Source organism: Girardinichthys multiradiatus, chromosome X (assembly GCF_021462225.1).
Source record: "Girardinichthys multiradiatus isolate DD_20200921_A chromosome X, DD_fGirMul_XY1, whole genome shotgun sequence".
In the NCBI taxonomy this organism is placed as follows: domain Eukaryota; kingdom Metazoa; phylum Chordata; class Actinopteri; order Cyprinodontiformes; family Goodeidae; genus Girardinichthys; species Girardinichthys multiradiatus.
In genome coordinates, this window is record NC_061817.1 from 2,486,451 (window position 1) to 2,514,048 (window position 27,598).

Sequence of the window (27,598 nt, forward strand, 5' to 3'; positions counted from 1 at the left end):
TCAGTCATCCTGGTTCAATCGAGAGATACAATGCAATCTTTACTGGGAGATCGGCTTCAAATCTGGTAGCTAAAAGTTTATTTTTTAACCAATTACACTGAAATATTTTTAGAACACACAAACGAAGAAGGTGAACATTCTGCTTCTATCGAGAAATACAACGCAATCTTCAGTAGTAAATATTCATCTTTAAGAATTCTTTAAGTGCTTGTGAATGCTCGTTGGATAATAATAATGTTTAACTTATATTCTTTAGAACCCACGAGTGACGAGCTGGATGGTATCGTTTTTACACAGTCTGACTATTGTAATTATTAACTGCAACAACAACTGGTTTAGTCAACTGGTGAATGCTATTTTGTGATTTAAAAAATAAATGAAATAAATTCTACTTACAGATTTAACAAGAGATGTATTCCTGAACGTTGGAGAGGTCAGCGTTTGTAACCGTCTGCCTCCTAAAAAATCAAAGTTGAGACGGAAACTTGTCTTTAAAAAAGACAATCCGATCCCAGCTAAACATGAAATAGAGGGCGAAGCCATTCATGCACCACAGTCCCCTGACCGTGCGCCGGAAGAATTAACAGCTCCGGAAGAGGAGAGTAAGTAAGAAAAAATATATATATATATTTCTAAGCATATGTTTTCACAGGTCTATGCGAAATTGCAGACTTGTTTTAACCCCTGATAAAATATTTTACAGATATATCGAATAATTTAATCCAGAACCCAAGCCTGGATAACATTCAGCAGAACTGTAGCAGTTCAGTGCAGGAAGAGTTGGAGCCGCCCGGAACCGTTCAAATACCCCGTGTACGGAGTAAGTTAGAGTTATATTCAAATTCTGTTCTATCCAAATCTTCACAGAAACAAGATTTTCTTTTTCAAAAGACCTGCATTGTAAGGTAACTTTATTTTGTTTCAAAGAATATCTTAAATTGAGGAAAAGACGGCGACTCTGTGCTCTTTATACCAGGGCGAGGCTTGTTAGAGGTTTATTGAATGGTAAGTTTAATTCTTCTTATACTCATTTACCTACTGAATTAATTCGTTTAATTCATTAATTTATTTTTTCTTTATCTTTCCAGAGGCAACGTTGATGGTGGAGCAGATTTCATCGAGACCTGGACAGCAACATCGCAGACAGAGAGTTCCCCTATCCTTACGTGACCGTTGTAATAAAGCATCAAGTTTAACGCTTCTGGCTGCATGTCAGACATTGTTACTGAAACATTGTGCTGATATCAAGGTAATTTAAACTGATCCCTGGGTCTTCTTCTTCTTCTTCTGATACTCATGTTAATATGGATAGCCAGATCACACATGCGCTGAATGAGATAAGGAATGTTGTTGCTCAACTTAATGAAATTCCCGTTCATGCAGAAGTAGCAAATAACATCGGGTTAAATTCATCTCCTGCTAACAGTGAAAATGTAATAAATCAAAATCTGCACGGTGACTTTTTACGCTCATTAGAACAGGCTGTTGAAGATTTAAATAGAACACCGTCTCCACCCAGCATTCAGCAAAATGAATCAGATGGGTCTTATTCTTCTTCTGATACTCATGTTAATATGGATCTCATCATGGGCTGTATGTTATGTAACATTTTTAAAAGACAGATCATCAAAAATATTCTATCACAATAACCAGCTTCAAAACACTCTGTCCACAGTGTGTAGTCACCATTGTCTTTATTACCTCTGTCATAGAGCATGTGGTCTATCACTGCAGCAAGTGTTGTCTAAATACACTGGAAATGTGTTTAAGAATGATTTAATGGTATCTAACTTTGTAAAAAAGTTCAGAGTTCAGCATTTTTCAGTCACAGCGCATGCTCCTTGGAGATGTTTCAGAATTGTTATGGAATTTAAATTGTCTATTTTTTTTCTGATTTTAATTTCTGCTTAAATTCTAATTAAAATGTATATCAGTGTGTGTGTGTGAAGTAGAGCATGATGCTAGACATGAAAATATAATCAATAAAGATTTTATTGAATGAAAGAAATAGGTTACACGTCTCATTTTCTTATAACGGTTTATGATGAAAATGTGATCCATCGGGGAGATAGTATTGTTTTACGAAGAGACTTTTTTGGCTTCATGGTAGTATTTTTAGGGTCTTCCTGCTCGGATCTCGACCAATGGGGAGAAAGAGTTTTCTGCTTTTTTCTTCTCTGCTTAATGCGGGGGGATGCTTCAGCACTTTCAATAAATAATGCCTCTCCGTCTGTTTTGAGCCATCTATACTCATCACGAGCATAAGGGTTAATGACTGAAGATATGGGGATGTTTACCTCTGACAAAGTATGCAGAAAGTCTGACCATCCTTGGGGTAGCGGTGCTCCAGATTTTTTAAACGGTAGCATGAGATTTTTCAACAAGTCAATCATATGGGACCCCTTTACAACATTTCCTTTAAATACAAATTCTTCTCGCAAAGTCCAACCCCCACTTCTTTCAGATAATTTCTTCAAAATGTACTCAGCATTAGCAGGCTTTTCAGTACATCCATAACAATTTGATTCGAAGCAACCTGGTCATGCCCGGGACCTGTTTTTCTTCATGCTGCTCATGGTCTGGAGTGTCGCTCAATGTGTCACGCTGAAACGTCAAACTCACCCATGGTTCTTCTTTCACACCCTGCTTGAGTAGAGTGAGATACCTCTGCAAAAGTGCATCATATTTATTTTTTTTTCATAAGAAGTCAAACCGGGGTCATTCAATATTGCTTTCATTTCAGCATCCAAATTCTCCTCCGCCGTCTATCTGATGGACGTGTCTGACTGGGTCAGACGCCTGAACTGATGAGGGGAAATGAGAAACATCTTCTGCGATGTTCTGAGAGACATTATCTCCTGATGATTCCACCCACTAGATCACCGATCAAGGGGGCAAGAGCCGTTAAGATGGGGAGAATAAAACCACCTCCCTGGATTTTGAGAGCCAGCTGTTTACGTTTGATACCAGTTCTTTTATCAGCCAACAATCTGATGATTTTTCTTTGCTTCTTCAATTTCCGGTGTTGAGAGGGTGATAGTTTAATGTTACCTTTTAAAATATTCAGAACAATCTCACACAGAGCCTGAATAAAGTCGGGAGAGCAGTGTGCGAGAATATCTTTACGTTTCTGCGGACTGGCTTGGTACAGAGCTCTGAATAATGGGACATTCCTTTTTATACACGCAGAGATGACTTACTTTGTTTTGGGCACATACACAGCAGGCCATTGGTGAGGAAGTATGCCTGTTCTCAGTCTGAAATGTTCTGGGCAGGTAGGTGTGAAATCGATGATTAAATAACCATGAGCTTCTCTCGTTGCGTCTTCAAAACTCTCCAGGAAGAGACCCTTTTGAGATGGAAACATTTGGCAGGCTAGTATATTCAACTGCAGTTTATCTCTCGGGTTCTTAAACAACACCATATAATTAACGTTCAGGCTGATGGTGCGACTGTACTTTCCCTGATGAAATACATTCTGAGTCAACATCATGACGCTCATATTACGATGGTGACAAAACTGGGTAAAGACCTTCATCACGTTTTCATCATCTGAGGCTTGAGCGATAACATCGTCTAGAATAATCAGATGATTCTGATCAGGAGTAAACAGGTTTTCATCTTCAAAAGAATGAGGCAATCCTTCCACAAATTTAATATTTTTATTCATCTTCTGCAATTCAGCATACATGGGTTGAAAAGAAGTGTAAATCCATGCAATATTTTCTGGAACAACATCCATGACATGGTTACAATTTTGCAAAACACTTTTTACAAAAAAGGTTTTCCCACAACCGCTGGGTCCTATTATCATACATGAGAAAGGCGCTCTAAATCTAGGATCAAAATCAACCTCCTGTAAATTGGCAGAATGCAACATTTTTATTTTTTTATTTTATCTTTCTTATTCTTCTTATGCTCTAATAACCAAAAGGCAGAGTTGTCCCATCAGAAAAAAGGCATCTCTTGTCATACACCAACCGAAACCTTTTAACAAATGCAGCATTTCTTAAGAGGAATCTCTTTTTATCCCTCCTGATCGTGTGCTGAGGAATTTCAATGACACCCTCACTTGACCCGTGTAAGTAGCCCTCGACCAGCCCTTTGATGCTGTCCAAATTGACCCTCTCGCTGCATTCATGCGTCTGAGTGATGCCTTTAGCATGTATCACTAGCTTTTTCTGGTTTTTGGTTTGATATGCATAACTCTTGGGTCCTGTTGATGCAAACTCCGAAATGCTGTCACCATCTAACTCGTCAGTAAGATCACCCAGATAATTCCCCAATTCCAGAGGAGTTTCACCACTTTTTGTCACATAAATCAATCTGTCCTGCAATTGTTCCATGCTGCTGAGAAGTTTTAAACGTGCATAAGCGGTGGTGAATGCAGCAATAAACACATTGTTTACATTGCTTGGGGGAGAGATGACACGTTTGCTGTAGTTCCACTGCACTACACACATTTCAGGGTTGAAGAAATGGAAGTAGTTAACCCTGTATTTACTCGAGAACATGAAGCTGAAAAACTCATCAGGGTTAGTGAGGACTGTGGTCTGAGACAGATCACTTCGCTGTGCAAACTTTCCCCAAAAGCTGTTTAAACACAGTTTTTCTACCTGTCTTTTGGCAGGTAGAAAAACATAACGTTAGGGCTGCTTGGTGGCTCCTCCAGTTAGCATTGTGACTTTACAGCTGGAAGGTTGGTGGAGTCTGCATTTTGCCCCCATTGGGTTTCCCTGGGTTTGTTGCCTCCTTCCCACTGCCTAAAACTTGCATGTTAGGTTAATTGGCAGCACCCATTGACTGTGTGTGTTGGGCAATCTCACTGCAGCAACATTCTTAGAGAATTTTATAGTTTTACTCAACTGTATCAGTGCAATGTCATTGACGTAGCCATTGCCTACAGCACTGAAATCATTTGGACGGATAACGTTTTTTACATGCATGTAACGTTCAGATGGCATTTCCAGCTCATATGTTCCAACCCACACTCCTGTTCGATCCCATCTGGACCACAATTCACTGCAACAAGCAGAAAAAGTGACAAAATGTGTACTTTTTTTATTTCCTGTAAACCCAGCTCTCAAACAGTATACCCTGGTGTACTCTGAAAGTTGGTTCAGCTGAAGGGAATCCATTGAATCCTTCTTTTCTAGCATATATCTGCCTGGATAAAGGGAGGCAACCAGATCCACCCTGCTGTCCATCTAAGCTGTGGTCTGAGACAGATCACTTCGCTGTGCAAACTTTCCCCAAAAGCTGTTTAAACACAGTTTTTCTACCTGTCTTTTGGCAGGGTTCACCTCAATTTTGCCTGCGTCTAGTTGGATACCCTGGTGGAGTTTGTAGTCTGCTACATACTTTGACCTGCTCTCCTCATCCACCGCTTCAGAAGGGTAGCCTAAAGCCTCCTGCTTACCCTTTAAAAAGCAATGAATGTAACCTTTAAAGATTGTGTCACTGGTCTTCTCAAAATGCCAAACTTCAGTGATTTTGGCAAGGTGATAACCACACTGCAACGCTTTACAAAACTCTACACTCACCCACACACCTGTCAGAGCTCTGTCCTCATCATTATGCCTGCAGGGACCTGACTGGTTATTTATTTCAGCACATGTGTGGCAGAGAGTAAACACAAGTTTACCTTGGGATGTTCTGTAAGGCAAAACAGGAAAAAAGAGCCCTCGTGGGGGGTAGACCACAGCTCTGACGAGGCCAAAGTAGCTGCTGAGGTCATCAAAATGTTTGTAGATGATGGTGGGGTGCCCGAGGGGAAAGACGCAGCTAGCATTTACATAAGGGTACAGAGATGTGTAATCCACATAGTGTACAGTTTCACCTGGCCCCGCTGTGTACCTCAACCTCATAGGGCAGGTGCGTCCACCATACAGAGCATCTCGGAGTGATAGCAGTTCGGGTGCATTAACTTTCTCAAGAAAGCTGATCACCGCCGGGTCTGATTTTTTAATTTCAGTCCACTCATGCTCCCAGATGACCTCGAGACGAAGGCCGTACACAGTTTGGAGTACCTTGCTTCTCTCCACAGTGGCTGCGTAAAAATGTTCAAATGCTACCCCTCTCAAAGGACACTTGTCATGAGGCATGTAACACTTTTTACAGCCGTGGAAAAAACAGCCGTAAAATTCAAACGCAACCTTTCCACCGTTAATCTCCGCAAACCCATCCACAGAATATGGACCAATTTTCCTTTCCCCCATGTTTAATGCATGTTCGATGTCTATTTTTCTGCTGTCTGAAATCCAGCCAAGCCATTGAATGGACGTGCTGGAAAACGTCTTACTACTACGCCTGTAATCCAGAGGTGAGGGGATGGCCAAGGTTTTAGGAGGAAGGAAATTGGTTACAAAAACCTTCATGCAGGCTGAGGCTATCGTGACGCATTTAAGCAGATCCTCACTTGTCTCCATAAAGAACTCATCCCTGAATTTAACACAACCTTGAAATAGAACGTCCACATCATTTTTACAATAACGAAGAGCTTCCTTCTCAAAGTCAAAGACCCCTTTGCTTGCTTCTTTGTACCAGCTGCTAAACACCTTTTAGATTTCTCAGGATTCATAGATTTTTAGATTTCTTAGCATTTGATTTGTTTTTGTGTGTTCTTTGTGATTGTATTGTAATTGTATGTACAGCGCTTTGAGTGTCTCGTTACTGAAAAGCGCTATATAAATAAACTTACCATACCATACCTTACCTGTTGTTCTTGAAGGCTCATGCGTTCTACAGCGTAGGAGGATGGAGGAGGAAAAGACCCCACATACTGGAGACGTTGTTCAGAGGAGAATAGGTGGGAAAAAAACCTTTGGTCTTATCACTAAAACCTAATGCTTTTGGCATCGCACTAAGCTTCATACACATGAAGGACAGGCTATCAATGTATTTTAACCTGTAATCAGGGTCGGTTAAACAGAGAACTTTACTTCCCTGCATGATGAGATGAGGTTTAATGCCTAACTGCTGCATAACTGTGAGAATCAGGTAGCTGTCATACCCACGTGTGTTGTGTGCTATTAAGGTAAAGCCTCTGTACATCGGTCTCCTGAAATGGAGAAGTAATTTTTGGGTGCAATTCAATCCATAAGCATGCCATTCCTCCCCTTTCAGCGTTTTAACACAGACCATACAGGGGATGTGCACACCGTTCTCGTCGATGAAGCATTCAAAATCATAAAAAAACAGTTTATCATTTAACTGATTACAGGCTTGGGCGGTTTGAATGTAACACAGATGACCATCGCACGTCACATCTTAATTTTGTGGTATATTCTCACCGCAAATACGGCATTTGGTTTATCCTGCTTACTGATTGGAATAACGTATATCCTTTTGCACACCTTGCACAGTTTTACCAACTCACAGTCACTCATGGGCCTGTCAGCACTAGGTCTGTTGCGGGGTTCCCTGTGTCTACTGAAACAAGAAAAGTTACGACAGATTCTGTGACAACCTCCACAGGAGACAGGTTTGTTAATTTCACACATACACTGGTATGAGTGACACACCGGACAATAGCCTTCACAATGGTGTGTGTCTGGCTTTTCATAGCTCCCGTAACAATATGCACAGATGTATCTCGATCCTATAAAACCCTTGAGATTTTTTATTCCCATAATAGTGACCTTGAAATAACAGCAGAAAGAGAGGGTTTGATCGATCAGGGAAACTGGTCTCAAATTTACACAGAGCTGCAGAGTCTGTAACGGTTCTGTGAAACACTACAATTTTTCTCTTTAGAATGTTTTCAAATTTACCAATGTCGCTGAAAGTTACTGCTGTCTGATCATCTAAACCAGCCCTGTGTTGCCACTCCCTCCCCAGCTCTAAAGCCTGATTATCAGTAAGGTTAGAGTCAGAGACGTGTGCAAGACTTATGGCAAAGCATAACTGATTACCGGTATTATCTACAATATACAGGTGACGCATTTTCTTATTAATCAGTTCACAGTCTAACGTTCCTTTAACCTTATGTTTTGACCCTCCTGCAGGGTCATTAACTACCTGTAGAACAAATTCCAGGTTATTATCTGCAGGCATTTCAGCGTTGGACTGTACTAACTCATCTAAAAAATCCTCAAAAGCAGGCAGAATCATATTTCCATCATCGTTAATGGTAAACATGACGTTACGGTTCAGATTTTCCCCTAATTCTAGCTGCACAACATCGTTACGTCTGGCTAAAGATCTTGCAGTATCGGCTAATTCAGTGAGAATATGCATGATGTTTATATAGACTGCAGTGAGATCAGGAACATGACCAGGGCAGGGAGGCGGGATGGTAAAAGGTCTCCTTATTTTAATGTTAATAAATCTTTCACGTTCAACAGTCGCAGGAGGATCTCCCTCAATCTGATCAGGGTTGAGTGCAACCTCTGGATTGAAATTACCACCATGCTGCCCAGTATGATCAGCGGCGTGTGACGTTGAAGGAATTTGTAAGTCAGCTGATTCATTTTGCTGAATGCTGGATGGAGACGGTGTTCTATTTAAATCTTCAACAGCCTGTTCTAATGAGCTAAAAAAGTCACCGTGCAGATTTTGATTTATTACATTTTCACTGTTAGCAGGAGATGCATTTAACCCAATGTTATCTGCTACATCAGCATTAACAGGAATTTCATTAAGTTGAGCAACAACATTCCTTATCTCATTCAGCGCATGTGTGATCTGGCTATCCATATTAACATGAGTATCAGAAGAAGAAGAAGAAGACCCAGGGATCAGTTTAAATTACCTTGATATCAGCGCAATGTTTCAGTAACAATGTCTGACATGCAGCCAGAAGTGTTAAACTTGATGCTTTATTACAACGGTCACGTAAGGATAGGGGAACTCTCTGTCTGCAATGTTGCTGTCCAGGTCTCGATGAAATCTGCTCCACCATCAACGTTGCCTCTGGAAAGATAAAGAAAAAATAAATTAATGAAATAAACAAATTAATTCAGTAGGTAAATGAGTATAAGAAGAATTAAACTTACCATTCAATAAACCTCTAACAAGCCTCGCCCTGGTATAAAGAGCACAGAGTCGCCGTCTTTTCCTCAATTTAAGATATTCTTTGAAACAAAATAAAGTTACCTTACAATGCAGGTCTTTTGAAAAAAAATAATCTTGTTTCTGTGAAGATTTGAATATAACTCTAACTTACTCCGTACACGGGGTATTTGAACGGTTCCGGGCGGCTCCAACTCTTCCTGCACTGAACTGCTACAGTTCTGCTGAATGTTATCCAGGCTTGGGTTCTGGATTAAATTATTCGATATATCTGTAAAATATTTTATCAGGGGTTAAAACAAGTCTGCAATTTCGCATAGACCTGTGAAAACATATGCTTAGAAATATATATATATATTTTTTCTTACTTACTCTCCTCTTCCGGAGCTGTTAATTCTTCCGGCGCACGGTCAGGTGACTGTGGTACATGAATGGCTTCGCCCTCTATTTCATGTTTTGCTGGGATCGGATTGTCTTTTTTAAAGACAAGTTTCCGTCTCAACTTTGATTTTTTAGGAGGCAGACGGTTACAAACGCTGACCTCTCCAACGTTCAGGAATACATCTCTTGTTAAATCTGTAAGTAGATTTTATCTCATTTATTTTTTAAATCACAAAATAGCATTCACCAGTTGACTAAACCAGTTGTTGTTGCAGTTAATAATTACAATAGTCAGACTGTGTAAAAACGATACCATCCAGCTCGTCACTCGTGGGTTCTAAAGAATATAAGTTAAACATTATTATTATCCAACGAGCATTCACAAGCACTTAAAGAATTCTTAAAGATGAATATGTACTACTGAAGATTGCGTTGTATTTCTCGATAGAAGCAGAATGTTCACCACCTTCTTCGTTTGTGTGTTCTAAAAATATTTCAGTGTAATTGGTTAAAAAATAAACTTTTAGCTACCAGATTTGAAGCCGATCTCCCAGTAAAGATTGCGTTGTATCTCTCGATTGAACCAGGATGACTGACTACGCCACCTTCTCTGTTTCCAATGACAACAACCGATCAGCATGCATGGTTCCGCCTCTTGGTCACACCTCCCCCGAGACACCTCAGCAACAGCGCATACGCGTAATTCAATAAACAGGAGATGTGAATTGTCAGAGACAATGCTCGACACTTTGTGCCAGGAAGGAGCACGGTCGTCTTAATTACTTTGACTACAGTCGGTGTGAAGACTTTGTCTGAGACAATACACAAGAAACAGCTGCGGATGTCTGCCTTAATTCAATAAAAAGTGACATGTCTGAGGACTTAATAACCTTTAGTTTTTATTTTTTCAGTTTCTTGTGACGTTTTACATAGACCACACCTACAGGTTACAACCTCTGGCTCCCACGTGGGATGAGGAGAAAACTGTTTTCTCTAAATACTCAATAACTATTGCTCTAAGATGAAAAAAGAAAAGCTTAAGGTAACTAAATTATCATCCATTTTACCAAATGGAGTCTCTCATGATTCCAAACAAAGTCTTTTAGCTGTAGAATCCATTTCTAATTTGGACACAGCATACTGAGCACTCATAAAATTTGAGATGATTCCATGTTTGGCTTACTTTTTACCTATTTTTTTCAGTTAATTTGTTTCTCTGTTTTTTAGATCATCTCTACAAGTTGCTGGTGCAGATTAGATTACTCAAACATTTGAGCAGAGGAAGAAAGGTTCTGTATCTACTTTTTTTTGGTTGTCTTTATTGTTTTTTTTAGATGTAAAAACATCCATCTAAATAAACCCTGCGTTAAAACAAAATAAATTTACAATTCTGTCAGGTTCTCTTTTTATCAGAATTTTATGTGACATGCCTGCATTAACCGAGTGACCTTTAAAGTGGATAAACAACATTTTTTTTATTTTTTTTTTTATGTAAAAACATCTAAAAACATACAATTAGAAAGATTCGCTTCCTTGTAATGACAACATCCGGTTAATGACGATATCCGGTTACGCCACCGGATGTCCCGCCCACCTGTCAAACTTTTCACACCTCGTTTGATTGAAGGATGTATACAGGTCCTTCTCAAAATATTAGCATATTGTGATAAAGTTCATTATTTTCCATAATGTCATTATGAAAATTTAACATTCATATATTTTAGATTCATTGCACACTAACTGAAATATTTCAGGTCTTTTATTGTCTTAATACAGATGATTTTGGCATACAGCTCATGAAAACCCAAAATTCCTATCTCACAAAATTAGCATATCATTAAAAGGGTCTCTAAACGAGCTATGAAACTAATCATCTGAATCAACGAGTTAACTCTAAACACCTGCAAAAGATTCCTGAGGCCTTTAAAACTCCCAGCCTGGTTCATCACTCAAAACCCCAATCATGGGTAAGACTGCCGACCTGACTGCTGTCCAGAAGGCCACTATTGACACCCTCAAGCAAGAGGGTAAGACACAGAAAGACATTTCTGAACGAATAGGCTGTTCCCAGAGTGCTGTATCAAGGCACCTCAGTGGGAAGTCTGTGGGAAGGAAAAAGTGTGGCAGAAAACGCTGCACAACGAGAAGAGGTGACCGGACCCTGAGGAAGATTGTGGAGAAGGGCCGATTCCAGACCTTGGGGGACCTGCGGAAGCAGTGGACTGAGTCTGGAGTAGAAACATCCAGAGCCACCGTGCACAGGCATGTGCAGGAAATGGGCTACAGGTGCCGCATTCCCCAGGTCAAGCCACTTTTGAACCAGAAACAGCGGCAGAAGCGCCTGACCTGGGCTACAGAGAAGCAGCACTGGACTGTTGCTCAGTCGTCCAAAGTACTTTTTTCGGATGAAAGCAAATTCTGCATGTCATTCAGAAATCAAGGTGCCAGAGTCTGGAGGAAGACTGGGGAGAAGGAAATGCCAAAATGCCAGAAGTCCAGTGTCAAGTACCCACAGTCAGTGATGGTCTGGGGTGCCGTGTCAGCTGCTGGTGTTGGTCCACTGTGTTTTATCAAGGGCAGGGTCAATGCAGCTAGCTATCAGGAGATTGTGGAGCACTTCATGCTTCCATCTGCTGAAAAGCTTTATGGAGATGAAGATTTCATTTTTCAGCACGACCTGGCACCTGCTCACAGTGCCAAAACCACTGGTAAATGGTTTACTGACCATGGTATCACTGTGCTCAATTGGCCTGCCAACTCTCCTGACCTGAACCCCATAGAGAATCTGTGGGATATTGTGAAGAGAACGTTGAGAGACTCAAGACCCAACACTCTGGATGAACTAAAGGCCGCTATCGAAGCATCCTGGGCCTCCATAAGACCTCAGCAGTGCCACAGGCTGATTGCCTCCATGCCACGCCGCATTGAAGCAGTCATTTCTGCCAAAGGATTCCCGACCAAGTATTGAGTGCATAACTGTACATGATTATTTGAAGGTTGACGTTTTTTGTATTAAAAACACTTTTCTTTTATTGGTCGGATGAAATATGCTAATTTTGTGAGATAGGAATTTTGGGTTTTCATGAGCTGTATGCCACAATCATCCGTATTAAGACAATAAAAGACCTGAAATATTTCAGTTAGTGTGCAATGAATCTAAAATATATGAATGTTAAATTTTCATCATGACATTATGGAAAATAATGAACTTTATCACAATATGCTAATATTTTGAGAAGGACCAGTACATCCTGCTTTGCCTTTAACCCACTAGTGATAGCTTATAGGGCGAAGCCTATACGAAATAGAACGTTGGTTACGTACTGTAACCCCAGATTCAATGAGTACCTATAGGCGCAGCCCTTTAAGTGTTGGACCTCACTGTGTCCTAAATGGCTTAAGAAAATAAGCTGTTTGGGAGCCGTTTGCCCGGTCTCACCCTAATTTATACGGACCGGGGTGAGGCCCACACAGCGTGTGCGTTACGCTCTCATCCAAATGTTTCACCCTGAGGCTCCATGCTCTTTTCAGCCCTTTGTTCCACTTACGAAGAAATTTGGCCAGCCAAAAATAATAAATGAAACATTTCCAGCAGTCTGTTGTTCTCCGCTGAGCATGTGAGCCATGAGTTAAGTTCTAACTATTAAGGTTTCTGACAGAAATGGGTGTTAAGTTGTGGTGTTTGAAACATAACATAGAGCCTCATCCTGGACATTTCTTGGACTGTTATCTTTTGTTCTGTTATTAGTATTAATATTACAGTTAATAACTGTATACATATGGTATGAACACATTGCCTTGAGAAATGCTGTTATTCAGAAAAATAAGTTACCTAGTTAATGGTACACCTGTGATCAATTTATCTGATTTTTATTTCTCATACTGCACCTTTAAACAACCCAGAGCTGTAGGTTTAGAATCAGGACAGAAGATATAAGAAGCCAGGGGCTTACTTTTACACTTTCTACCATGTCCTAGTGGCACCAGTAGATATTTTCCCAGCATATTCAGCAACAATTCCTTCTGTCTACATGTAGAACTGGACTATAGGACTGGCTGCAGCAATGAGATGCAATGTTATGATCTGAAAAACCTTCTAAATGTGTTTAGTAACTTTTATTTTGACTGAACTAAGGGACCAGATTTATTTCACATTATGATTAATTCTGCTAGAAGCTCAGAGGATTCCTACTACTTTCTATCACTTTACCTGTAGCTCAGGTGAAAGCCTCTAGTCTGTTCCTCATCAAGACCCTGATGATGCTCATTAGAGTAGACCTCATGTTTTGCTGGGGGCTCAATTATAGTTTAACTTAATATCATGCAAAATCTAATTAAGATTTCTAAGCAATTTGATTGGTAAATGGCATTATCTCTGAAATAAAATGAAACGGCTACTACTATAAAACCTATGAAAAAACCTAATTATGAAATGACCATTATTATATTATATAATTACATAAGGATGAAAAGATTGATGATAAAAGATTTATTTCCCCAGTGCAGCTACAGACGTTAGTTTTCCACTTTTAGGTCCTCAGGAGAGTGTTTGAACAGGCAGCAATTCTCACCCGAAGGCGCATAAATACAGTAAATCAGTCAACAACAAACTGACCTTTCTCAAAATAAATGAAGTCAAAACCATGGAAATAAAGCATTTTATATAAAAGGTTATTCTCATAACAGATCGGACCCTCAATGCAGGCAATGTGAAATGCTGTTGGCAATGACTTAACAAGGAGTTTGGTTCTTAACAGTCTTAGCAAGCTGTGAAAATCAATGTGAACAAGGGTTGAGATGCAGACAGCTCTGCTTTTTTATATCAAAACGTTAAATATGACAGTTTGAATCTCATAATTTTAGTGACTCGGTAGAGATTGTCAGGTAAAACACAATCTCTTTTCATAGACACCAGACTCACATGATTCAGATGATAAACTATTTGTAGGAGTCCAGTTTTTCCCAACCAACTTTAATTCCATAAAAAGGTTTGTTTTACACCCCAGTACCACCAGTTTATCACAGGAACTTTTACTGTGCTCATTTTTCCAAATAAAAAAACATTTCAGACAAAACCAACATGGTTGGAATGTGATGTTATGTATCTGAAAATGTTTGACAGACCACAAAAAACAATAACCACAGAACCCTGCAGGGACAGCTCAGACCCTTCTCAGCAGGGGTCTGCTTTGTGCATTCAGAGACCGTCTTTGTCCTGATGTGAGCAGCAGCTAAGCCATGGCCTGCTCCTTCAGCTTCGTACAGGAAGCTGCAGCTGCCTGAGGAGTTTGGTTGTTTTTCTCAGGCTCCATCATGGAGCCCTCTGTCCAGTCTCCCTGCTTCTGCTTGTCTTCTTCAGCTTTCTGTTTCTCTGCTTTGGTCTTGAACCTCAGTCCATGACCTGTAAAATAAACAGCAGAGACCTTCAACACAAACTGCTCAGTAGGAGAATTTTCTCAACAGACTCCGTGAGATGCCCGGCTGTCGCTGTGTTCTGGGTATGACTTAAGGTTTCCTTCGGAACTCCCAGTAAGTACTGATGCCAATGGCTGTGCTCTGTGAACAGGCTGCTATTAGCACTATAGAATGATAATGTATTTCTCTGCACAAAAAAAAACTGTCATTAAAAGAGATTACAGTACTAGTTGTGATTAATTTAAACCACTACAAATACAAATAAACAGTTTATTTCTGCAACTATAACGACACTTTAAGAGCACAGCAGTCATGTTGAATTTATGAACTTAAGGGTTGCTTAGGGACCGACTTTATTTGGAGTACAAACAGAAGAAAATTTAGAGAGCTATGTTTCTGTCAATCACTTCCTGTCTGTTATTCTTTCAGCCTGAATTGTGACAGGAGTCACAATCTTGACAGCTTCTCCTCTGAGGCCATGAGGCTGTCTTGTGAACTTTGTCCATTAAGCTATTATCTACACCTTTCATTCATGTGTTTTTTATCACTGGTTTTAGGTTTTTTTGCACAAACATAACCATGCCAATAAATGTGTAGTCAGAACAGGGTGCATGCAGTCTAGTGATACACCAATCAAAGGGTTAGCGTTTTATTTTAGCTGATTTACTTTGACTGGCTCTGACCTGTGATCCGCAGATCACACACTGACAGATCGGAATCATTTAATGTACCCAAATAGTGCACAGACGTCTGCTAAGCACCAATCAAATTTTAGCCTGTTTTTAGTGTTTTTAAAATTCTGTTCTATGTGTACGATACATTTAATGCAGGTAAGGAATTAATGGGTTTGAACATTTTGACCTACATCAAAAAAGATGCCAAAAACAGAGTGGAATTTACCCAGCTTCATACTAAACATTTCACAAATCTCCCTCCTGCTCCATGGGAGGTTTTTGTCCTCCCGGAGCTCGCCTTAGGACACCTGCTCTACTGTTTGACAGGTGTACCGACCCAGTCAAACCCCCCACCTGCCACTGTCCCCAGAGCAGGTCACACCCTGCAAGTACAGGGGTGCTGAACGCCAGAACTGTATTTTTGGAGCAGGACCAGTTCTAATATAGTCCAGATGCAAAAAAAAAAAGCACCTTTATTACATTTTCACAAATCCCAAACTGGGTTTATAAGATTCTGCTATTAGTGTAGAACAATCTAGTCCAGGTTTGGAGTGTCTAAGTACTGTAGTTTTTTAATTGGAGCAGATTAAAGATGCTCAAGGTAATAAAAAATGATGTGAATTTTGCCATTTAACTGTTTCCCGAATCAAAAGCTGCAATCGGAAGCCAACCTCAGCTTCGTGACCAGCCTCGGCATGCTAGTTACTAGCCTCTCCAATGCTAACGCAAGTGAGTACTCTCCTTCTCATTTGCCGGTGCCAGCCTATCATTAATCAGATCAGTAGCCTCCTGCAACAAGATTGTAGCCATCGTTGGGTGCGCAATAGTCTTAATTTTGAAACCGACACATTAAAGTAAAAAAAAACAAAAAAACATTATAGTACACTTTGTTTTCTGATGCACTTTTTTTGATTTTAGTAAAACTCAGACAAATTTTGAGGACACATGCATCATTTAATTAATAAATTGGTAGTCCTGTAAACTCTTAATCCTCTGTTTTGTAAAAAACTACACCTACGAGGGATCCTCTAGCACTTTATTTAAGCCTCAGTGGTTATTACATTGTTTATTAGAATTAAAGTTTTTTAAGTTTTTTTTTTACCAATGAGTATGTAAGTATTATGGGTTTCAAAAGAAAATCAGAATAGATCAAGATGAGAATTTTCAGGTCGGACCTCAAAGAACCATAAATCTGTATTTGCCTATGTGGAAAATAAACAGCTAAATAAGTTATGATGTAATTAATAAATGTTAGTAGATCCAAAACAGAGTGGGGATAAACTGGGTTTAGCTCTAACTATAGTACTGTAGATGAGAGACAACCACACTAAGGTTAGAGGCCTACAGACATGGTCCAACTCGCAGATTAGATATCACGCCTGGATGAACTGTGGGAGGAGATTCTGTGAAATCGTTATGTTGTTATTGGTACAACTTCATTTACTTGATTGAGATTTTATAAATACATAAAATTATATATCAACAACAACAGAACATCAGTGACCCGTGTACCTTTCTGATGCTGTTATGAAGGTACTCACTTGGACAATCTGCCACCTCTTTAAAAGCCTTCTTCTTACAACAGCCTCGACACAAGTTGAAGACACATTTATTTCCCTGCAGAACAAAACATGAAACAAATCAAATCCTTGGTAAGGACAGAATTTATGCAAAGATTGCAAACTTTAACAAACATGACCTCCTTTGTGTAAATACTGTCATTCTATCTCATTTCAAAGTTTCAAATGTTTGAAACAGAACTGAGCTTTAAAAGAAGGAATTTATCTTCGTGAAAGTGGACATGTGCATCACTACTCGTCTCCCTAACTTGGAATGAGCCTTGCCAGATGTAAAGCACAAACACACTACTCTAAGAGGACTGCTTACCTTTGGGTTTCCACATTGTTCACATTTGAGGTATTTGGCTACAAGAGGGGGAAAAGGAAACCATTTCACCTTTCTTGTTCCGTCAGTTGTGATTTTAAGGCATAACGTTAAATTAGGTAAACTCACGTTTCAGCTCAGGACAGAAATTCTTGTTCGGGTTGCGGGATCTTTTCTTCTGTTTGTTTTTGGACAGGCCTTCAGCTGCTTTGTCTGAGTCCTCCAGTGCCCTTTTCTGACACACCTTCCTCACCTGGGACTCCTGGTGGGTGCCGTTGGTCATTGGAGGCTTTGGCCTAGTGGGAGTTGGTAGCACAAAAAATTAAAAAGAAATATACTTATAATAAATCCCAAGGATTATTGTATCCCTGTTTGATTACTTTACTGAACTACATTTCTATTTTCGCCTTTTTCCACTGGCTTGATTTGGCCCTACTCGACTCCACTCAGCTCGCTTTGTGAGCGTTTCCATTACTGTTTTTGCTGAGTCGGAACTACATGTGATGTGAACCGACTGCTCTTCACTGATTGGTCATGGGACCAGGAGAAATGAGAAGGTTGTTGCTGAGGTAGTGCAGGAAAAAGTTAAGAAAACTCAAGATTGTCCATAATAATATTAAGGACCACAATGGCTGCAGCGGGTTAAATGGGAGGAAGACCCCGCTGAATCCACAGAGCACGAATATCTAATATCTAACCTAAAACTAATGTCACCACGGTCAAAAGTCTGTCAGCTTGCTCTTTAAAGTCCTTATCTTCATTATTGCCATGGCTGAGACTAAAACTTCCTCATAAAGCCCAAAATTGTTACTTCTTCAGGCAAACTTTGGAGCTCCACCATCCAGACAGCAGCGTCTCTCCTCTCTGCTTCTCTGGTCACCCCCCTCACATCAGAACCCCTGAGCCTTTTAGAAGTTCTGTCTGGGGTGTGGTCCAGATAATTATCCCAGTATAGCATTTTATACATGGAAAAAACATATATATAACATTCTTGCATATAGAATAATACAAACATTTGTATTTTCTATTTATTTTTATCGTTTCACGTAGATTACTTTAATGTAACAATGTCACACAGTAATATTAATGCCCACTAAGTAGAGTAGAGCAACACCAAGTGGAGCGGAGCCGCGCCGCCTAAAATGAGCCAGTGTTAAAAGGGTCAATAGTCAAGTCTGCTAACATGCTGGCAAGAGTAGAAACAAAGCATAGTGACTCACGCTGGTCTGACATAAGGTTGGCAGATCCAGTGAGGGAAGGGCAGACCCCCTTCTTTCTCGTCTCCATCCTTCCCATCAGAAATCTCCTCCTGCATTGAAACACAAACAGTGGTTGTTAAACACCAGCAAGAACTGAACCAGTAAGAAACACTGGAATGCAGACACCTCTGTAACCAACCAACCAAAAAAGCTTTCTGGAACAATTCTTCTGCAGCAATGCTCCATGCACCTTTATCCCCTCACAAGTCAACAGAAAAGCAGGAGGAGATAAGAGATCTTATTGTTCTCTATGTGAATCGACTGTGATGAAATCACACCAGGGATCTCTGCGGCGTGGCCTCCTCTCAGAGGAATGGCTGAAATAACCTCTCCTGGCAGAAGTAACGGAGACTTCCTGAGAAGGTAAACAAAGCACCACATCTGAATCCCTCTGAAGGGAGAGACCACACATTCTACCCTTGAGGTCCACCAGAATCACTGAACTCCTCGTAGCCACTTCTTATAGGCCCTTCACTCCAGTAGCTTGGATTTCTTGATTTTTATTTCTTTAAATCACTACTTACAGCTCATGTGTGAAGGTCGGAGTTACATTAAAAAAACTAGCTTAATGAAAACTTCAGCTTTTACCAAGAGCCCATTTTATTATGAAGGACAGCCCGCAATTCACCTTTCAACCTCCTGTTCTGGTCCATCTACAGGTCCTTCTCAAAATATTAGCATATTGTGATAAAGTTAATTATTTTCCATAATGTCATGATGAAAATGTAACATTCATATATTTTAGATTCATTGCACACTAACTGAAATATTTCAGGTCTTTTATTGTCTTAATACGGATGATTTTGGCATACAGCTCATGAAAACCCAAAATTCCTATCTCACAAAATTAGCATATCATTAAAAGGGTCTCTAAACGAGCTATGAACCTAATCATCTGAATCAACGAGTTAACTCTAAACACCTGCAAAAGATTCCTGAGGCCTTTAAAACTCCCAGCCTGGTTCATCACTCAAAACCCCTATCAAGGGTAAGACTGCCGACCTGACTGCTGTCCAGAAGGCCACTATTGACACCCTCAAGCAAGAGGGTAAGACACAGAAAGAAATTTCTGAACGAATAGGCTGTTCCCAGAGTGCTGTATCAAGGCACCTCAGTGGGAAGTCTGTGGGAAGGAAAAAGTGTGGCAGAAAACGCTGCACAACGAGAAGAGGTGACCGGACCCTGAGGAAGATTGTGGAGAAGGGCCGATTCCAGACCTTGGGGGACCTGCGGAAGCAGTGGACTGAGTCTGGAGTAGAAACATCCAGAGCCACCGTGCACAGGCGTGTGCAGGAAATGGGCTACAGGTGCCGCATTCCCCAAGTCAAGCCACTTTTGAACCAGAAACAGCGGCAGAAGCGCCTGACCTGGGCTACAGAGAAGCAGCACTGGACTGTTGCTCAGTGGTCCAAAGTACTTTTTTCGGATGAAAGCAAATTCTGCATGTCATTCGGAAATCAAGGTGCCAGAGTCTGGAGGAAGACTGGGGAGAAGGAAATGCCAAAATGCCAGAAGTCCAGTGTCAAGTACCCACAGTCAGTGATGGTCTGGGGTGCCGTGTCAGCTGCTGGTGTTGGTCCATTGTGTTTTATCAAGGGCAGGGTCAATGCAGCTAGCTATCAGGAGATTTTGGAGCACTTCATGCTTCCATCTGCTGAAAAGCTTTATGGAGATGAAGATTTCATTTTTCAGCACGACCTGGAACCTGCTCACAGTGCCAAAACCACTGGTAAATGGTTTACTGACCATGGTATCACTGTGCTCAATTGACCTGCCAACTCTCCTGACCTGAACCCCATAGAGAATCTGTGGGATATTGTGAAGAGAACGTTGAGAGACTCAAGACCCAACACTCTGGATGAGCTAAAGGCCGCTATCGAAGCATCCTGGGCCTCCATAAGACCTCAGCAGTGCCACAGGCTGATTGCCTCCATGCCACGCCGCATTGAAGCAGTCATTTCTGCCAAAGGATTCCCGACCAAGTATTGAGTGCATAACTGTACATGATTATTTGAAGGTTGACGTTTTTTGTATTAAAAACACTTTTCTTTTATTGATCGGATGAAATATGCTAATTTTGTGAGATAGGAATTTTGGGTTTTCATGAGCTGTATGCCAAAATCATCCGTATTAAGACAATAAAGGACCTGAAATATTTCAGTTAGTGTGCAATGAATCTAAAATATATGAATGTTAAATTTTCATCATTACATTATAGAAAATAATGAACTTTATCACAATATGCTAATATTTTGAGAAGGACCTGTACATTTACTCATTTAATCCATGCACCAGCTGCTCATTCCTAACCTGGTGCTGAAAATGTATCCTTTCGTGTCTAACAGAAAAGGAGGAATTTCTCATGGAAGCGCTAATCTGTAATCCACTCCCTGCCCGCTGGAAGTCTTGTCCACTCAGCAATAGTCCCAGTCTGACAGCATCTGGTCAGAGAACACAGACAAATCAAACTGCCTGGGACACTAAACGGAACATGGCAGCTTGGACTCACACACACACAAACACTGCCTGGCCAAACTCCTACACGACTCCTAACACCTACCAGGAACCAACCTCACACTGTTCTTAACACATTAAATAATTAACCGGCGGACTACTCTCCAGCACCATGCTAAAACCCAGATCTTCCAATATGACTGTAAATATTGCAATAACAATAATTTTGTGATTAACCAACATTTTCCTCACTGCTCTCCCTGAGCTTTGGGAGTTTAAGGAGTTGATACGATCTAAATCGGGTGAGGCATAAAGGACTGTGAAAGTCCATTCGAGTGGTCAAATATATCAGCATGCAGAATATTATTACACAGCACCTAAAATATTTTATCCTACCAAAGATTGCATCCCAGCAGGCCTTTGCATTCGCAAAATCCTACACATTGATATTGTGATTACAGTTGTGATCTGATCAATCTACTTTTTAAGTATTTTCAAAAAATGGAAAGTGGACATGACAACAAATATGCCATCTGCTCTGACACCCATAAGCATTGAATGATCCTCTCTCATTAGCATTTGTAAATGATACCATTTGCTCTGGCAAAACCTAATTCTTTTAACGTGATTAATATTAGCCAAAACAGGTTGAATCCAGGGAAGAAGCGTTAATACATTGCCCCACAAAAGTATTCACACCCCTTGAATTTTTTTTCTTGGTTTGTCATGTTACGACTACAAATGTCTACATATTTTATTGTAGTTTTAAGTAATATACCGGCACAAAGTAGTGCTTATTGTGAAGTGGAAGGAAATTGTTTTGTGTGACTTGAAATAATGAAATTACAATTGCAAGTCTGAATTTTGATGCTAGACTAACTGGACTAGGTGGGCTTTTATAAAAGAGCAAAAACTTAAAGTTGAAAGTTAACTTTTCTTGCCTCCTTCCTTAAGACGACGTACCTGGCAGCGCCGCTTCAGCTGTGCACTAACATTGGCTAAACCTTCGAGGGTCTTCACCTTTGCCAGCTCCTCCCTCAGGTCCTGGTGGATCTGCAGCCTAAACAAACACATCATTTAAGCTCCATGTGACGCATGCAGCTATGCCTACACAGATGTAAGAGGCAGAGGAGCCTTCACAGCAGTGAGCATTCAACATTCTTCTGTAAGTGATCATGTTACATGTAAATACAGACAACATACAGGGCACAGTTCTACAGCATGTTTTCTTTCCTACAGCATGCTACAGATGTAAAACAGAAGCAAGAAAATTGCTTTAAAGTCCAAATTTGTTTTTTGTCTTTTATAATAATCACACCTTTTGAACATCACATTTCAGCTGATTTATTCCTGCAATCAGTGGACGTATTTTTTAAATCAGTTACCAACAGGTGAGCAATTAAGATGAATGTGCTAAAATAATCTAAAGATGAGCATGTGTGCTTCTAACTTGTAAACTAAAGGCCAGGAAGGAGGTGGTCAGGGCCAGCCAAGCTGAAAACAAGTGTGCCAATAACCATGGTGCAACTCTAAGGTTGCTTTGTGCAGTGAACGTATAGTGAGGAGAACAAATATTTGACACTCTGCCGATTTTGCAGGTTTTCCCACTTGCAAAGCAAAGCATGTAGAAGTGTGAAAGTGAAAAAATTGTGCAGGTCTACTATTGTATCCCTGATGTCCTTACATAGCTCTCTGGTGTTGGCCAGTGTGGAGAGGTTGGAGTTTGAAGTGTGTGGACAGGTGTCTCTTATACAGATAACGAGTTCAAACAGGTGCAGTTAATACAGGTGATGAGTGGACAACAGGAGGGCTTCTTAAAGAAGAACTAACAGGCCTGTGAGAGCTGGGATTTTTACTGGTTGTTAGATGATCAAATACTTATGTCGTGCAATAAAATGCTAATTAATTACTTAAAAATCACACAATGTTATTTTCTGGATTTTTGTTTTAGATTCCGTCACTCACAGTTAAAGAGAACCTATGATAAAAATGGAAGACTTCTACATGCTTTGTAGGAAAACCTGCAAAATCTGCAGTGAATCAAATAATTGTTCTCCTCACTGTATATGAAGTGGCAAAAACCAGGTGACTTTAAATGTAACAGTGTAGGAGGAATCAATGTGTATATGACTATAAAAAGACATGCAAGTTGTGTTTTCCCAGCTTAACCACAGAAAAATCTGTGAAAATGGCCACCTAATCAGAAGGATTTTAGTGTTAGAAGGGGAAAGAGTTTGAAGACCCATCTGTCCAGAAGATCAGGAAGAACTGAGACAAAGTACAGCAGGGATGAATGGAGACCTACGTGTGATGCCAGAGCTTGAAGAGGTGGGCTCGTATGTAGGACAGCGAGCATGGAGGGTATTGCTTTACCACCTCCAGATATTCCTCTGCCATTTCCCAAACTGGGGGGCTGCGGCCCTCAAATAGTGCCGGGTTATGGAGGTTCCCCTCTAGGAATAATGAAAAGGCATTTCAAAAGAATACAGTCTTTGCTTTGTTATGTCCTACTACAGTGCACCCCACAGGACACAAAGTGTTAAAGGAGATCTAACCTGCACTCATAACCCCCTGCACTCCTGTTTCCTGAATGCAGCGCTCCACATCACTCAAATGCTGGATGTTACCATTTGCAAACACTGGAATATTTACTCCTTTCCTGTAGCAAAAATCACACCAAAATGGAAAAATATTTGGAAATGTGTCTTCTTATCACATTTTTATATGAATGCAAAAAAGGTGAAATTCGTTAGTCGTTAGATTAAGGTGTAATAGTTGCTCACCTGACTGCCTTAATATGCTCCCAACTAGCGATCCCTGTGAAGGCTCCTTTCTGATCTTTGGTTCTGCCGTGTACTGTCAGCAGCTGGCACATCAACCACACACATCACACTTTATCATGTTTTAAAGCATTTTTATTATAGCTGAACAGGTGACAGATACAAATCAGTCATCCCTATGATCATACCTGACATCCAGCTTTCTCTAGCATCTGAGCATAGCGGACTGTTTTCTCGATCTCCTTGAAGACTCTGATCTTACAGGTGATTGGCACGGAGAGTTTTTCATGGGCTAAACTGACTGACAATTAAAGGAGAAATAGTACATCCTTATAGCTGCTGCTATTTAAATAAAACACATTCAAGTCTTGGTTTAAACATACAAGTAAAACTGTATGTTAACAGTATAAACATAAAAAAACTGTTATTTGTTTTTTAAAGGAACAGTACAATTTTCACATATATGTGAGAGAAACAGATATCACTTTTATGTTTCCCATAAAATGTGACAACTCACGCATCTTCTCCAACAGCTCCCATTCATCTTGCAGAAAAACTCCATAGTGCCCTTAGAAACCACCACATATTGCTAGTTTGTATTTGCTCTGCTTCAAATTGTCTCATTCTACGTTCAGATTAGTGTGCATGTACCTCTCTTAGCTATCATCTGTGGACATCCCAGATTGAGATCAATAGCATCACAATAGTCCTGGGCCAGGAAAGCAGCCTGGAGGAACACCTCAGGATCATTTGCACAAAACTAGAACAAAGATAAAAAGAATAATCATGGAAATGTGTTCTCCTGAAGGTCTGTGAGAAACCTTTTTATAATATCCCATCATTTAACCTGCTCCCTCCTCCATTTAACTGGGCTTCAGCTTCTAGATATCAACCTGTATCTTGTGTGCTCTCTCTCACCTGAGTAATGAGAGGTCTGTCCTCCTCACAGACTTCGTTGTAAAGGTTTTCTCTCCTGTAGTTCGCATCCCGGACAAATACCTGAGCATGCAGCATTGGAGTGTAGCAGAGCTGAGCACCGTGTCTCCTGCTCAGCAGACGCCAGGCCAGCTCGCTCTGGTCCACCATAGGTGCTACAACAAAACTCGCCTCCTTCAGGGTCTTCCTCCAAAACTCAAAGCCCGCGAGCTTGGCCATCACAGCTAGCTTCAACAGACAGCAAGAAGCAGCATTATAATAAATACTGGTATGAGGGTATTCTCTGGATGATTACAACAACAACAACCACCTAACAGCTGTTTCCAGAAGTGTATATATAAAAAAATCCCTACAACTACAGATGCAATAATCAATCTGTCAGAGATCGGAATTGGCCAATTAGCCCTTACTTGGCTCTAAACTGTGAAAAAAAATCTCATTTTTCCCCTACTCCTTAAATAAATTAAAATGTTCAGCATTTTCCATGTATAAACTAAAACATCAAGCAACAGATTGTACTTTGATAAACTTTGTTTTGAGTTTAGTAAAACTAGAAGATTAGAGACACATGCTTAGATGTGTAAATAAGGATAATCTTGCACTTCTTTCATTTTCTGTGGGATTCTAAACTATCCATCACAGACCCTGCAGAATATTTCGTTACTTCCTGTTCCTCAGTGCTGAATGGGCAGGTCACAGCTCAAAGAAAATTTTAAATTTGGACCTCTGGACACATGCAGAAGAAAACACCAAGATGCACCTACAATACTGAAAAATGCAAAGTAACAGATATCAGCAGCTACAGGCAGTCTGTAAGAAATGCACAACACAGAGTTTGATGAGTTTAAACATTAATGTGTGAATGATTAGAAAAGCCAGCAGGAAAAACACTCAGTTATAAACCTACTGCTTGCTTTGGGGTTTTCCTCTGGTGTATTAGTCTTATTTTGACTACATTCAAGGTACTACCTGCATGTACTTGGCATGATATGTACACCTTTATATGAAGACAGCAGGTTTGTTTAAAAAGATGTGCCAAATTAAACAGCCATTGTTTAATACCGGTCAGTACTTCCTGGAGCTATTTAAATCAATAAAGGTTCCTCGTAGCAGAGATGTTTCACAACCCAGCACCACAGAGGATCTCATATAAATAACAAATGTTCGCTTATCTGGAGAAGACAAACAGCAGCGAGAATTTGGCTCAGTTTGTTTTTATTTCCTTTATTTGTTAAACTTTTTGTTCTGACTGTTTGCTTTCCACCTCCAGCCTAGTATTCCTAAAACTTGTTAGCTGTCGTGTCGCTAGCAGAGCCGAGCTAACTGTCGCCCAGTTACCCCGGGTCCAGCAGAAAACTGTCCCACCAGTGTCCCAGCTTCCCGCACCGCTGTGGGACGAGGGAACAGCTGGACCCCTGCGTATCTGGAATCTTTGTTAGATGTTTCACCTGTTTCACTGTGATGCTTGGAGACAGCTCCTCACGCGGTACATTCAGCCATGTGCAACAGCCAAATAACGCCGGTAGGAACCTATCTTCTTCTTCTTCTTCTTCTGGTGTTTAATGGCTGTTGGCAAGAATCTGTAAGTGTGCATTACCGCCACCACTGGTATGGAGTGTGGTTCATCATGGATTAATATCTTTCTTATATAATCAAATTCTATTAAATAATTTTGTTCTTTTCAGGAATCTTAAAATAATTTGTATATATTTGCTCCCTATGTTCTTTTGTAATGAATCTATTATGCTAAACGTTTCTTTAATCCTTTCAAATTCTCTCTTCATAAATCTTCTTTCCAGCTCGTATTTCTGACACTCTATAACAACATGTTCAATTGTTTCATCCATCCCACAGTAGTCACATTGTCCTGTATTATGTTTATGTATTTTAAACAGTGTATAATTAAGTCCTGTATGTCCTAATCTAAGTCTTGTTATTACCCTTTCCTCTTTTCTGCTCCTTCTTCCAGTTCTTTTTTCACCAACTGCCTTTTTGATCTTATCAAACCATCTTTCTTTTCTTTCTCCATCCCACCTTTTCTGCCATTCTTCCTTCAATTTTTGTTTGATGAAGCTCTTTGCTTTGGTTTACTTAAATGTACTGTAATATTGATATGATTTTGTGTTGCCTTCTTAGCCATCTTATCTGCCATCTCATTTCCTTTAACTCCAATATGTGCTGGAACCCATAAAAATACTATTGATAAACCCATCATTTGTAGTCTGAATAAAGTATGCTGTATTTCTAGTAGAATGTCTGGCCTGCTGTCTGAATGGTTATGTTTTAAACTCAATAATACTGAGCTTGAATCTGAACAAATTATTGTTTTTAAAGGTTTTATGTCTTCCACCCACTGTACTTCTAAAAGTATTGATAATATTTCTCCTGGGTATACTGATAAACCATTTGTGAATTGTCTTCCTACTCTTATTTGAAATGCCGGTACTATGAATGCTATTCCTATTTTATCATTTATTTTTGATGCATCTGTATAAATCTGAAGGTATTGGTAATAATTGTTAACATATTCCTGTACTGTATTTAAATCTTATATACATGTTCTTTTCTGTTTTCCATTAATGACATTTCTACCTGTGCTTCTGATAAGATCCAGGGTGGTACAACAGTTATCGGCAGTATCGGACTTATTACTGTATTTTGTATATGAAACTCTTCTGTTATTTTTTAATGATCCATCCAAAACTTCTTGTCTCTTTTTTAATTTTTTCCCAGCATGGCTTCAAGATGTCTCGTGTTGGATGACCCGGGTTATTGCCTTGTAAGTTTATCCAGTAATTTATTG

General features: G+C 40.1%; 1 protein-coding gene across 2 annotated transcripts; it reads right to left on the bottom strand.

Moving 5' to 3' along the window:
• Positions 1-14,035: 14,035 nt before the first annotated feature.
• Positions 14,036-26,388, bottom strand: dus1l (dihydrouridine synthase 1-like (S. cerevisiae)). Of its 2 annotated transcripts, none has more exons than XM_047356077.1 (14): positions 26,244-26,388; positions 24,778-25,019; positions 24,511-24,619; positions 24,377-24,427; positions 24,048-24,160; positions 23,863-23,945; positions 23,635-23,738; positions 23,385-23,532; positions 22,043-22,139; positions 18,587-18,675; positions 17,496-17,662; positions 17,370-17,407; positions 17,024-17,099; positions 14,036-14,794 (listed from the first exon to the last, which is right to left on the bottom strand). In XM_047356077.1, exons 2-14 carry the CDS (start codon positions 25,012-25,014, stop codon positions 14,625-14,627), a joined length of 1,482 nt encoding a protein of 493 aa, XP_047212033.1. In that variant the 5' UTR covers positions 25,015-25,019; positions 26,244-26,388; the 3' UTR covers positions 14,036-14,624. The 2 variants fall into 2 exon arrangements, with proteins under 2 accessions (XP_047212033.1, XP_047212032.1); XM_047356076.1 differs by having other exon boundaries at positions 24,778-25,023.
• Between the last annotated feature and the right edge of the window lie 1,210 nt (positions 26,389-27,598).